General features: G+C 40.3%; 1 protein-coding gene across 3 annotated transcripts in view; it reads right to left on the bottom strand.

Annotated features, from left to right (window-relative positions):
* THRB (thyroid hormone receptor beta) overlaps positions 1-13,733 on the bottom strand; it is a 172,541-nt gene that overhangs the window by 16,704 nt on the left and 142,104 nt on the right. For all 3 annotated transcript variants that reach the window (XM_068404990.1, XM_068404989.1, XM_068404988.1), the window contains 2 exons: positions 5,277-5,377; positions 1,656-1,803 (listed from right to left, as the gene is read on the bottom strand). In XM_068404990.1, the coding sequence (XP_068261091.1) occupies positions 1,656-1,803; positions 5,277-5,377 (249 nt within the window). The remainder of the gene's footprint in view (positions 1-1,655; positions 1,804-5,276; positions 5,378-13,733) is intronic.

Raw genomic sequence — 13,733 nt, 5'->3', positions numbered from 1 at the left:
CAGTTGACATAGTTCTTTTATTTCTCTCTCCAAACTTCATTTTCTCTGAAGCCTGGATTGCAAAGAACAAGTTACCCTTCTGGTAATGTGATGGATACCACTGTTGCCTTCAGTGGTTTATTCCACCAATAAAACTAACACATAAAAGCTTTGTGAGGACTCAGACAAAGCACTCCTCTGATGGACATGGAGTAGCCCATGTTGGGAAAGATGGACTTTTGTTTTCTTTAAAGTAGTATGAGCACGCTCACTGCTCTGAATTGTGTAGAATGTGTTCTTGTAAGCCAGCAGAAGGTAACGTGGATTTAAGAAAGTGGGAGTATTTATTCACAGGGGGCTCAACTACCTGTTGCATGACACAGTCTGAAACAATCTGCCTTTGGCCCTTTCTGTAAGCCCTACAAATGGTGCCGTTCACTAGTGTTCCCCTAGAGCCCCGCTATTTTCAGGGATGCCAGGCACACCAGCCCCGGGGCTGCACATCTCTGACCACCGCTGAAGGTTTTATCCCGTTTTCCATACAAACGTGAATAGGCCATGTAAAACCAACCGGCCCACTTTAGCGGAGGAGGACCATTCTGATCCACAACTGGTGGCAGGCAGGTAGGAGCACCACAAGCTCTGCTTACACGCTTCTGTTCACACATTTTTAATTCCAAGGTGGGAGAAACCCTTCTGGAGTTGGGGGACAGCTGGTCTGTCTGCCACGCTCAGCGACAGCTCCTTTGGCACGTACGTAGGTGCAGCCCACAAAGGCCACACCAGCTTTATGGTATGGGAGAACCAGACTCAGAGAAACTTCTCACTCTGCACAGCCGCTACCTGGCTGATGCTCCCCCCTGCCTGCTGCGTCAGACTGGGCTGGGTGTGACTGGTGACCTGGAGTTATCCAGCCCCTCTCCTGAAGGTCTACCTGGCTAAAATGAAATTGTATCATTTCTTCTATTTCCCTCTAGACAGAAGACGCTGTTATACATTACATTACCCATGAAAAGTACCAAGCTAGAACATTTTCCTGTTGTTTATTGGGCCTGTTTTCCCTGTCAGTTTTTCTGCAGAGGATTACACCGGCAACAACCATTAACATTAATGCACAGGGGGATTTAGGTGAGTTCCACCCATTTGCAATAACTGAAGTTATCAGTGCAAATCCCTGTGCAATGGCAGGAAAAGACAACCCCTAAGGGTTAATCTTACAGCCATATGTTCTAGTTCTTTAGAATGAGAGTTGTATTCTTTGCAGTAGATAACTTCTTCAGGGCTAAAAATAAAACAAACAACTGCAGGATGACTCATACAATGACATTCAATTTTACATCCGCTAGAATTTTCTAAACAAGATGTTTTTTTCTCAAGCAAAGTGCCCATCCAGATGCAATTCTCACTCCTCTCCTCCAAAGAGTGAACATTCCTACTGTTACTCAGCCTGGTAAGGCCAGGAGAAGGTGCAGTCTGGTGAATAATAAACAAAAAATTACAGCCCTATGAAAGTGGTTTGATGCAATGAGCACAATTCCCCAGTACAAGTTATTAAAAATAAAGAAGTGCGGGCAGTTCTGCTCTACTTTAACAATCTTCACCAATCAACATACTTTATGCAAACATACACATTAAAAAAAAAGAGAAAAGAAAGAAAAACAGAAAAATATACTTACAATCTGTTGCCATGCCAACAAAAATGCATTTTTTGAAGCGACATTCCTGGCACTGATTTCTTGTTACTTTGTCTATCACACATTTTCCTTCATATTTACAAGAATAGGTTGGATGGAGGTTTTTCTGAATGGTTCTTCTAAAAAAACCCTAAGTGCAATAAAGAAATACATTGGAAAGCATTAGCACCACATCTGGCCAAGACTAAGAATTTTGCAAACACAATTTACACAATCTTTGAGTTTCGTTCTAAAAATGGATCCATAATTTTAAAATTATCTGTATTTCTGAGAAGAAGATTTAATTCATATTTACCACAGACCTCTGTATTCAAAACAAATATCACCAATAAAGATCCCTCTATATATAAATCCATTCTTTCTTTCTATCTATCTAAATAAAGATCTGTATTGCCAATTGCAACATGGATGTGAGGTCAGATCCTAAGCTCATGCGAACTAATGTAGCTCCACTGAATTCACTGATTTATACATCCCCTAGACCCTGGCCTTAGCTAAAGAAATCAGATACAACTTATCTCTGAACGTTATGTACCTAATCCTGGTACTAATTTCAACATGACTTTTCTCATTGACTCTGCAAGAGCTGGATAAACTTCCCAAGGCCGCAAGATATGGACAAGATAGGCTGTAAAGCAAGAAATTCAAACTTCACTTTAATTTCAAGTTTCAGCATTGTTTGAGACCGTCTACATTCAGCAATGCAGCTTAGGACGACCTTGACATAGAGAAAACACTGGGACCCTCGTCCTGTTTGACTGAGGCCACTGAGAATGGCTTCAGTTTCAGTGAAAACAATGGCAAAATTCAAGTGAGATTTTTACCTAATGAATAGTCTCTTCAGCTGGGATTTTATCTAATGAATAGTCTCTTCACTTCACTAGGTGAAAGGTCTGTTTTTAATCATGTTAAATAATACCCGGTAAGATCTTACAGCAGCGAGTAATTTCTCTTAACACAGAATGTTGAATTAAGACATATGGATAGGTCTGTATTTCAGCTTGAGCTCCTAACTCCAGTGAAGACAATAAAGAGCCTTGTCATCGTTAGAGTTTTATCTTACAAGATCCAGCTCGAGCTAAGAGTACAACTCATTTTTCCTTAATAATGATAAGACCTGAAATCTCAATTAAACTGAGTTGCATAAAGCATGTGTGTGAGCCTTTGCAAGACTGGGACCTGTTGTGTCGAGCCAAAATCCAGGAAAACACAAGCAAGATGTCCCTATGTGGGGTTTGGATCAGCTCTCAAACTCTCATCTACCCAACAACTGGATTTGGTCTCAAACTCTCATCTACCATGGATTTGGATCCACTCTCAACTCTGATGAATTCCTAGAGACAGGACCTGCCCCTCTCCTCCCTGAAGATCAAAGATGGCTCTGGACAACCAGGGACACGAGGTAATTTCTAGTAACAACAAGAGAAGGAAAAATCTCTGATGAATCTCAGGAAGTGGTACTGAACCTCTGTTTTCCAAACCTTACATGGGACATAACGTACCTGTAGCTTTACAACATCAAGGCTCTTCACCACCTGTGTTGGGACCAGCACACTTCACCTTCCCATTTCTTTGCATTTCTCAGAAACTTTTTGCAAAAAATCTCTTTGATCATCTCTAGATACAATGTGATAAGGAAGCTGCTCTCTATATTTGTCCAAACACTTCATCACAGAAGTGCTATTTTCATCAATAAAAGAAAGCACATTTTATTGTAAGGCAACTACTCTTTTCCTGAATTCCTTTACTATGCACCTATATAGCAATAGATGCAATGGGTACAGTCTGGAGAAACATTTCCGTGATGTCAGAACTGACTGTTGATTTATTTGTGTTTAAATTCCTTACAATTTACTCTTCAGAAATCATGTGTGAGGATGCTTTGTTCATGGAAGCAAATTTTTGGCTGTCAGCCCTGATTAATGTTGTTAAAAAATTAAAGTGATTTTGAGTGGAAGCAACTAGTAAATGTCAAATTCATTGAGAACTGAATACATATAACTTTGCTGATAAATCATACAACTTGAAGTGTGTATGCAGATCCTCCAAAGCATGGGTTGAAACTGTCCACACAAAAACCCCATCTTGTACAATGAATAAATTTGCAACAACAACAAATGAAACCAAAACAAAACAAAACGGTCTCTTTGTAAGCCAATAACAAGTAGGAGAAAGAAATTAATTACTTTTTGCAAATTTTTAGCTCAGTTCCTTGTGTATATAAGCATTATTTTAAATTGTACATCAGAAATAAGTACTATATCTGAAGATAAAAGTAGATTTTTTATGCTGTATCTTTAAAATAGCCGGTAGGCATAAAAAGAAATACTTCAGTTGGAGTAACAAAAATCTTAGTAGGAAAGCTGGTGAGAGACACAGCTGTTCAGCTGGGAGCAAAAGAGATTTCATAATGCCACAGTGTCGCTTACTTCTCATTATATCTGAATTAAGTCATATTCATACATTTTATGTATTGTTATAATCTGGTATATGGGACGCAACTATGTAAGAATTACTTGTTCTGTTCCACAGGTTTTTTCAGATATAAATATTTTTTCATACATATTATGCATGTATGTGAAAAAAAACATTATGGCTATTACCACAAACCTACTACACATAGGGTATTCAGGTCTCTGTGCATTTCACAAATGTAACTTAGGACAATGTTGGAAGAACTGAAGGAACTACTTCAACACAAGAGTTACTGTGATGTGGGGCTCTAAAGCCAATCCAAACCCAAAATCTCAGATCCAACTATTCCACACTTTGGGGAGGAACAGAACACAACTTTTGTGGCTTAGTCCCATGACATTGGTCCATGACGTGTGTGGTCCCATTTGTTTAGAAAAACATAAACTTTTTTTTATTTTCTGCAGGAAAGAATAGCTTTCTTACAGGATCTCAAGCTATTCAGGCAAATTTATGGCAGTGAAATCATGTAAGATTTGACTGATTGTATTACTCATTTTTTTTTATTTACTTGCCCAAAGCAATCTCTTTTTTCATTTTGCATGTAGCTTTGGAGATGCAAGTTAGGGCTGAAAGCACATTTCAATATGCTTAAGTTAAAGAAGTCAAAATTCTTTTGCAACTCTTTTAACTGGGTGTCAATGCTTCCCAAAGTGATGGATGTTACTGTTGTATGAGCATGTGGAAGGGATTTTGATTTTTGCTTTTTCACAGTGATGACGAGAGGCACTGGAACACTTAATTGCTACAGACTCTTCATGGCCATAGGCAGAATCTCAGCTATTGCATAAATAGCTTCACTGAAGTGGCTGGGAGTATGCTGATGTACACTGGCTGAGAACACGGCCAATGAAACATTACAAAATGGACATATAAAAGCTAACAGTTAAACAGCAACAACAAAAATCTAAATTTCTCGTTTTCTTTTCAGAAGCAAACACTGCAAAAATCAACTACATTTCTTATGCATATGAAGAGCAGCAGCATAGCCAGATACAGCTTATCATCAGTACTGGATGTTCTTATTCGCTTCTAATCTGTCTTTTATTTGACAGCACAGTTCAGGAAGTCTGTATAATGGAGGAGCTGGAGAGCTATTTCTGATTCCCACTTTCCCACTGTGCCATTTACCTTGCAACCTTCGCAAGTGATGCAGCGATAATGATATCCGGTGGCTTTGTCCCCACATACTACACATAGCTCATCCTTGTCTAAGTAACTGGGTATATACCCTGCAAAGAAAAAGAGGACGTGGCATGTAAACTCGATATAAAATGATATGATACATTTGATATAAAAATACTATATTATAATCCACTGCAGATCTTGTCTCCCAGCCCTATACTTCTGAACTCACTGAATTTCCTGAATAAAAATCTCATACGTTACAGACTTATTTAAACATAGTCTATAATATCTTCTACTTTTCAGGCTGTTCCAGCATTTTCTGGTCAAGAGGGAGAAGTCAGAACATGATTGCCCTCTCCTGAGTGAAATACTACCTCAGAAAAATAAATGTATTTCTTTTTACCTCAAAGGCTTTGATGTGAAAAAATAAAATAACAGTGAGATGTGCAATATATTTCTCTTTTCTGTTTCACAAAAAACTCAATATACTTGTACACTGAACATGAGATCCCAGGTTGCAGAGTGATTCAGGGACATGGTCCTAAGAAATATTGACTGAGAGATGTTTGTTTCAAAACAGCTCTGCAGGTGTAGTTAGAGAAGTACCAGCAACAGATAGCCCAAGCTGTACTGATCATACCTTACCTGGGCGCGTTCTGCAGGAACAGTTAACATAGCCTGAATTTAGGGCAAAATACGTGGGCATTCAAAGATGTGTGTGTACTCGTGCATGTGTTAGAATGACATTTTCTCTTCTGAAGTGGTTTACCAGACACCCAACAAGTGAAATCAAATATTGCTGCTATGAAAAACATTGGCAATGCTTGGTTATTTTCCCACAATGACATTTGTTTTGATAACATAAACCTGTTTTCAATTTGAGCAAAAAACCAAAACAATTCTGATAGCAACCAAAAAGTAATTCTAAACTAAAGAGAACTTTGAAACAGGGTAAAATACAAACCTTTCAAAATATGTTTTCCCATGACTCATAATTAATGGAGTTATGGTACATACCTTTTCCTTCTGAAAAATCTCTCTGTAAAGATGTAACTCAGATTCACTTTGAAGGGAGAGAGGAAAATGCAGCTATTTGTGTAACTGTGTAAGATTATGAAAGTGTAGTAAATATTTCACAGAATCCCAGAATGGCTGAGGTCGGTAGGCACCTCTCGAGGTCATCTGGTCCAACCCCCTGATCAAGCAGGGCCACCTACAGCCAGTTGCCCAGGACCATGTCCAGATGGCTTTTGAGTATCTCCAAGGACAGAGACTCCACAACCACCCTGGGCAGCCTGTGCCTGTGCTCGGTCACCCTCATAGTGAAACGAAAAGATTATTTTATTGTCTTCTGAAGGAATTCCCTCTATTTCTATTTGTGCCCATTGCCTCTTGTCTGTCACTGGGCACCACTGAGAAGAGTCTGGCTCCGTCTTCTACCTGATGGGGGATCAGGTATTTATACACATTGATAAGACCCCTCTTGTGCCTTCTCTGCTCCAGGCTGAACAGTCCCAACTCTCAGTTTCTCCTCATAGAACAGATGCTCCAGTCCCTTCACCACCTTTGTGGCCCTTTGCTGGACTCACTCCAATATGTCCATGTCCTTCTTGTATTCGGGAGCCCAGAACCGGACCTGGCACTGCAGATGTGCTTCACCAGACCTGAGCAGAGGGCAAGGATCACCTCCCTCATCCTGCTGGTGATGATCTTCCTAATGCAGACCAGGATGCCGTTGACCTTCATTGCCTCAAGGACACACTGCTGGCTCATGTTCAACTTGCTGCCCACCAGGAACCTCCATGTACTTCAATGCAAAGCGCTTTCCAGCCAGTCAGCACCCAGCCTGTACTGCTGCATTTATTAATCCTCCCCCAGTGCAGGATTTGGCATTTCCCTTTGATGAACTTAAAGAGATACCTCTCATCCCATTTCTCCAGCCTGCCTAGGTCGCTCTGAATGGCAGCACACCCATCTGGTGCACCAGGCACTCCTCCCAGTTTGCCATCACCTGCCAACTGGCTGAGTGCAATTTGGGTGCAATGAGGGAAGAGTCCTTTGGATGTGGCTGCCTGTAACATCATCCCTTCCACTGGCTTGCTGAACCGATCTGTAGCGTCACACGTTAGACCAGACTCTAAGCTTGCTGTCTGTGCAGCCCTCACACCAGTATGGCTCGGTACAGCTTGGGGACCTGGCACACCACAGTCACATGGAGGGCAAGCAGCAACAAGACTCATGGAAGCAGAAGGCTGTTGGAGGATACTGCAAGGGTGGTGGTCATGACTAACATGCCAGAGGGTCAGCTCAGTAACATGTTATAGAAATTTTCACATAATTAATGTAAAAGTTCTTATGAGTTAGGGAGACAAGGATCAATAGGGGTGAAATAGAATGAAGAATAGAATAATTAATATAAGTCTATCTGAATAAACACAGGTGGGCTTTCACAATCCATGAATATTGTTCTCAAAGCTCCTTGTGTAATCCTGACCTAGGACTGAACAAATCATCAATCAAAGCTTAATGAGTATCTAAGCAGGAGTAGGCCTAGAAGTATTACCTTCTGATGACTTTAGTAAAGGGGATGTATGGTTAATCTTTTCTTTACCTTAAAAGAAATATAGGATACTTAGAAATAAACATTAATAGAAATAAAGTTCTAAATAGACTTTAGCTATTTTAGGTTAATACTTAGGAGACGCTGGCAGTGGAAACCAGACTCTGGTCAACCCGAATCAAGACGGGACGTTGATCATAGCAAGAACATTAAGGACGGGGTGTCGACTGGAGTCGGAGAGGAACCGGAACATAAAGATCAGCTAAGCAATGGAAAATAATGGACTTTTGTGGACTCCTGACAATGAACTTTTGTGGACTCTTGACGAAGGAAGAAAGAGGAATTGAAATAGTTAGCGGATTATTAACAGAAACTTGTGAAAAGTTTATGATGTAATTGATTATTAGTTTCTACATAAACCGATAGTGAATTTGAGTCAGGTACCATTCACTGCGGTGGTGGTCCAACTCTGAGTTGTTTAATAAAACCAGCAAACCTAGAGACCCAGACTCTGCCAATTTTCTTTAACAAACAGACAGCTTAAATGAAAGTGCCTTCGACGACTACACTTGCCAGAGGTTCCCCAGAAAGAAAAGCCCAAATCAGAGAGAAAATACTTGAAATTAACTGAGCTTAAAATATTTGAACTTTCTAAAGGCTGATGAGTGGATTGGGAGAAAGTAAAGAAGGAAGAAGGCAGGAAATATTTGTACGGTCTACTTTGTATGTCTAGTTTGAGCATAATTATGAGAATCTCGCATTATAGAGGGACATAGAATCATAGAATCGTTTTGGTTGGAAAGGACCTTTAAGATCATCGAGTCCAACCATTATCCTAACACTACCAAGCCCACCACTAAACCATGTCCCTAAGCACCACATCTACTTGTCTTTTAAATACCTCCAGGGATGGTGACTCCACCACTTCCCTGGGTAGCCTGTTTCAATGATTGACAACCCTATCAGTGAAGAAATTTTCCTGATATCCAATCTAAACCTCCCCTGGTGCAACTTGAGGCCGTTTCCTCTCGTCCTATCACTGACACCCTCCTCGCTACAACCTCCTTTCAGGTACTTGTAGATAGTGATAATGTCTCCCCTGAAGCTCCTTTTCTCTAGACTAAACAACCGCAGTTCCCTCAGCCACTCCTCATAAGATGTGTGCTCTAGACCCTTCACCAGCTTTGTTGCCCTTCTTTGGACTCTCCCCACATATCCTTCTTACGTAACACTGGGCAGCAGGAGCACTCTGAAGCCACGCCCGGGTACCTGCATCTCAGGTTTGCCAACACTCCTACTGGCATCTGAAAGGGGAGTTGGGGAATGCACAGAGATCTTACTGATGTATCATACCAGTCTATAATATGGCAAAAGATCAGATTTATATTTGGGTTATATTTCTCCATTATGAACAAGCTGCATTTGTGTAAAGACTGGTGGACACATGGAGATGGTTCTGTGACCTTGAGGGAAGAGAGACAGCAGGGTTTCGACTCCAGTTTACATCACTGACTCCTAATGGACATTATGCCAGTGGGGGATTAGCAGAGGCTATTATCTCCATCCTGCCCTGCTTCTGCTCACACTTGCCTCTGCACATGCAGCACATACATAACACGGAGCTGATACAGGAGGCAGCAGAGTCAGCCAAAGGATGCAAAATTTTCCACTAAATTTCTTGTAAAGATTAGTGGCGTCTTGTTATTGGTGGTCACTGCTATTCATGAAATGCAGACTGAGCATAGCATAGACTATGTCGTCTAAAATTCACTATTCCTGGTTTGCTTCCTCAAGAATTGCTTCTGAATTAAATGCCTTGATATTTCATTAAGTATATGATCTGGTTAGCACTGCTCATGTAATGGCAGCTTTGTTCTATTGGAGTAGCAGGAGAGCACTTCTCTAAACCACTTCCTTAAATATATACAGTAGCCCACACATGTGACCACTGGTGCCCATCTCCTTCTTGGAGTTCCATGACTTTATCCAACCCAGGAAACAGTCTCCAACCTGGCAGAACAGGCAAATCTTCTACAAGCCCTCCTAGTCAGAAATTAAGAACGCCATTCTTACATGCAACCACATTCCCAATTTTGCTACATCGGAAGTGTTAAGTGCCGGCTATTTAAGCTACTTAAATGTTAAATATTATGTTCATGACTTTTGCAGGATTGTGTCCATGTCACAAGGTAAGCACACACTTTGAACTCTTCTACTAATTCAACAGGAAACATGGATAGAAAAATCTTACCCCAAAAAATCACTGGCAATAAGTATGCAAAAAACTTATTTTTTCTATTACAAATCTGAGAGTGATATCTACACTTTTGTGTATTTTTAACTCTCCTTCCAACAGCTAATGGGGTCAGAAACTGCTAGAAAGTAGGAAAATTGGACCTTCAGTAGTATTTTAAAAAGATATAATTCAGAGAAACAGACATCATGCCAAGAGGAATAAAGGGACTTACATTCAGTTCCTACAAACCGTAACATCCACTGTAAATAATTTCTAGCAGTTGCAAATATCCAGTCTGACCTCTGTATAAATTCAATGCAATTTCATTTGTAAGACGTGCAGATAAGCAGCCTCAGTGCATTTTTGCTGCTACTCAGAGTTAGGAAATAAGATCAGCGGGAAGAGATTCAACACTTTTTCTAGACTTGGTACCAGCATGGAAGCTATGAACCATGCAACGGAGATTCCTGGGGAAGCCGTGGATGGCAACAGAGTTGTGTGTTGGATGGTTAGAGGAAGAAGCAGAGCAACAGACTTCTCTCACTCCTTGCAGTACTTGGGGAAAACAGAGGAGGGGCAGACTAATAGGGATTTATCTCTCACATCAGCAAGTATTTTGGCATCTTATATGTTTAATAACTCTGAACCAAAAATAAAAACTCCTATGTGGAAGAAGCAGATGCTGTCTGGATAGAATAACCCAGGTGTCAGTGTTCGCGAGAGGGCATGGAGTAAATGCACGCAGACCAATATGATCGTTAAGCAGATCTCCTTTATTTACGTATCTGAGGGTACATTTATACTATTCTATTTCCGTGCACGCTCCGTGTACGTGTCATCTCTATTATGATTGGTTAGTATACCTTACTTGTGCTAACATGATTGGTGACCATGCTTTGTCCACGCGCCTCTATATTAGTTCTGATTGGCTTATGCTAAAAAGCTATATCTCGCAGCTGCAGCATTCTTTCTTATTTTCACCTTCCCCATATCTTGTTTGTCTCATAGCCAAGGCCCTTGTTCTGTATTACGATTGGCTAGTTCATTACCACCCCATTACCACCCCCTGGACATGCCTGGACATAGCTCGTTCAGTATGTGACCGTTGTCCCGTGGGAACCCCACACCCAGGTCCTCTCTTATGGAAGAAGAATGTCTGATGACAAATCTCATGGGAACATTGGGTAGGTTCCTATTTCTAGTGTTCATATTCCACCCTGTATTTCTTGGTCAAAATCTACTAAGTAAATACCTAAGAGGAACCATTCAAAAGCAACACCAATTTCACTGAATTGTACAATAATAACCAACATCATTCCTTGGTCTTTCAAGCCTCTGCCTGCTGTATTCTAGCATCCTCATGGACCATCATTTGGTGCATCCTGTATGACCCTCAAAGTTAACTATCTGTCAAGTAAGACAGTTCATTCCAACACCCACCCTGTATCTTTGCTTTGAGTGGAGAACACCAATGGATGACCTTGACCTGCCATGTCTGGTGTTTCCCCTGCAGCCTAAAGTAACTCCTTTGCTCCCCAGACTCCCACCTGCCAGTCCGCCTAATCTTACTGTCTTGGCAAGGCTAAGTACTCAGCAGGACCAGTTGCCCTTATCCTAGAAGAATATGTTGTATAATCCATTGTAACCAATCTTGATGATGATTTACAATGTCTTGTAAGTTATATCTGTAGCTTGTAGCACCCTTTGTAGAGGTATGGCAAGAGACAACTCCCTTCGATAGGAAAATGCGCAATGAGTTTGCCCCAGCAGCCGTAAGGACAGAACGAGATCTGCTAACCTATGCAGTCACCTAAGGTACTCTGTCTCATTAATACTGTATGCCTACACTCTCAAATTACCATTTGCAGGAATGATACCTTAAAGCACTATATGTGACCTGCACAGTGTAAGATTGGAAAGACACAGATGAGACACTCAGGGGCTGTTCTTGCCCAGTGCCCCCCCTCGCAACAAGGCAAAGAAAAGCTATTTAAATGAAAACAGCTCCTGAAAAATGATACTGGTTTTTTTTTTTTCCCTCTGTACCTGGCACACATTAAGAAAAAAAAGCATATTTTGAGAGAAGTAAAGAACTGATTTCAGTTTTGTTAAAGTATCGTTGCACAGGCTTTACATCTCCAGGTCTCTGTCCATACAGACAACATAATATTGGCTTAGGGATTAAACCACACCTTAAAAGAAATCCTAGGACCCAAACCGTATTTGACTACCAAACTCAGGGATATGAGCGAGATCGATGCAAACAAATTATGTCTGTATACCAGATGTTCCTCATTAGCTTGTTCCCGATCCACCACAGGCTTATATCTTGCAAGCAGAAAAAGCCATTTTTGCTATTGCACAAGCACACTTGTGTTTTAAGACCATTATTCAGTATTTTGATTTTCACTGTACACTGGCAGAGTCATGTATTAAAAATATTCCCTGAAATCTTTCTTTCTCCCATCTGGTATGGCTTGTGTGACTAGAGACCACTCACTAAAACGAGGAGTTTAGGACTTATCGGTAAGCTAGTATTCACTTACCAGACACTGCAGTAGGAAAATGAAAAAGATGAAATTAATTACTACCTTGAGAATCCCTAACTGTATTAGAATTGAAAAGAAAATTCATACTGCTGTTCTAGCAATTTCATAGGCACACTGTAACTCTTCGCAAATTATAAAAAATTACAAGAACCATCCAGATATCATCCTTGACACACTTGTGTAAAAAAAGCTTAAATAGAGTGTTTATTGGAGAAAGCACAGAGCTGAGTGAGAAAAGGCATATTCCAGTCTTGTTTGTGCTATTATCAATATTGATCTGAAAGGCTGGGCCAATACACTCATCCTCGTTTCCTACTTTTGTTAAATTACTCCCACTGAGAAAAATTGTTTATTTCTCCATCGAGCTTGGAAGCACCGAGAGTGTTGCTGAACAGATTCACACAATTCACAATTAGTTAATTGGCTTGCTTGTCCACAATTTTGATTTTTGTTGACATTCTTTGATTTATGGAATTATTAAAATTTGGCAAGAGATTCTGCAAAGATAGAATTTGGAACATTTTTTACAGTCTCTTTTCCCTCAATGACTTTTCTATGTATTAACCCTATTCTTTAGGCTGAGTCAGAAACCTTATCAACAGTAGCGCATTTTGCACAGATGTGCTGAAAACATTTTAGCCCAAACTGTGTTATCATGTAAACTGCTGTGATCGGTACGGTACTTGCATCCTTTACCAACTATAGGTACAAAATGCACTACTGTAAGAGTCAGACCACACAATTTTTTTCCCTGAAATTATTTAAATGTTTCTTTGGAGATCATAGCTTAGTATTGCAAGTAACTAACTTATTTAGAAATCTAAGCCTCACTGAACATCAGTTTTACTACTGATGCAAAAGCAAAGTATGACTTAGTTTACTTTCCCATCCTTCAATTGGTTGTGGAAAGGTTACAGTAAAGGAGCTGAAAACACTTTGTCGACTGACATTTTTATTAAAAAAGAAACAGATACAATTCCAAATGCATAATGATTTGCTGAATAAGACACAATTTTTCTGATCAGTGCTATCTCCTTAGATGGGTGGTCAAGGGCAAAATTAATCATTTTTAAGCCCAAAATAATTGTTAACATACCGGGAGCTGCTCTGCTGCA

Source organism: Nyctibius grandis, chromosome 7 (assembly GCF_013368605.1).
Source record: "Nyctibius grandis isolate bNycGra1 chromosome 7, bNycGra1.pri, whole genome shotgun sequence".
Classification (NCBI taxonomy): domain Eukaryota; kingdom Metazoa; phylum Chordata; class Aves; order Nyctibiiformes; family Nyctibiidae; genus Nyctibius; species Nyctibius grandis.
This window is presented reverse-complemented; position numbering and strand designations above follow the sequence as displayed.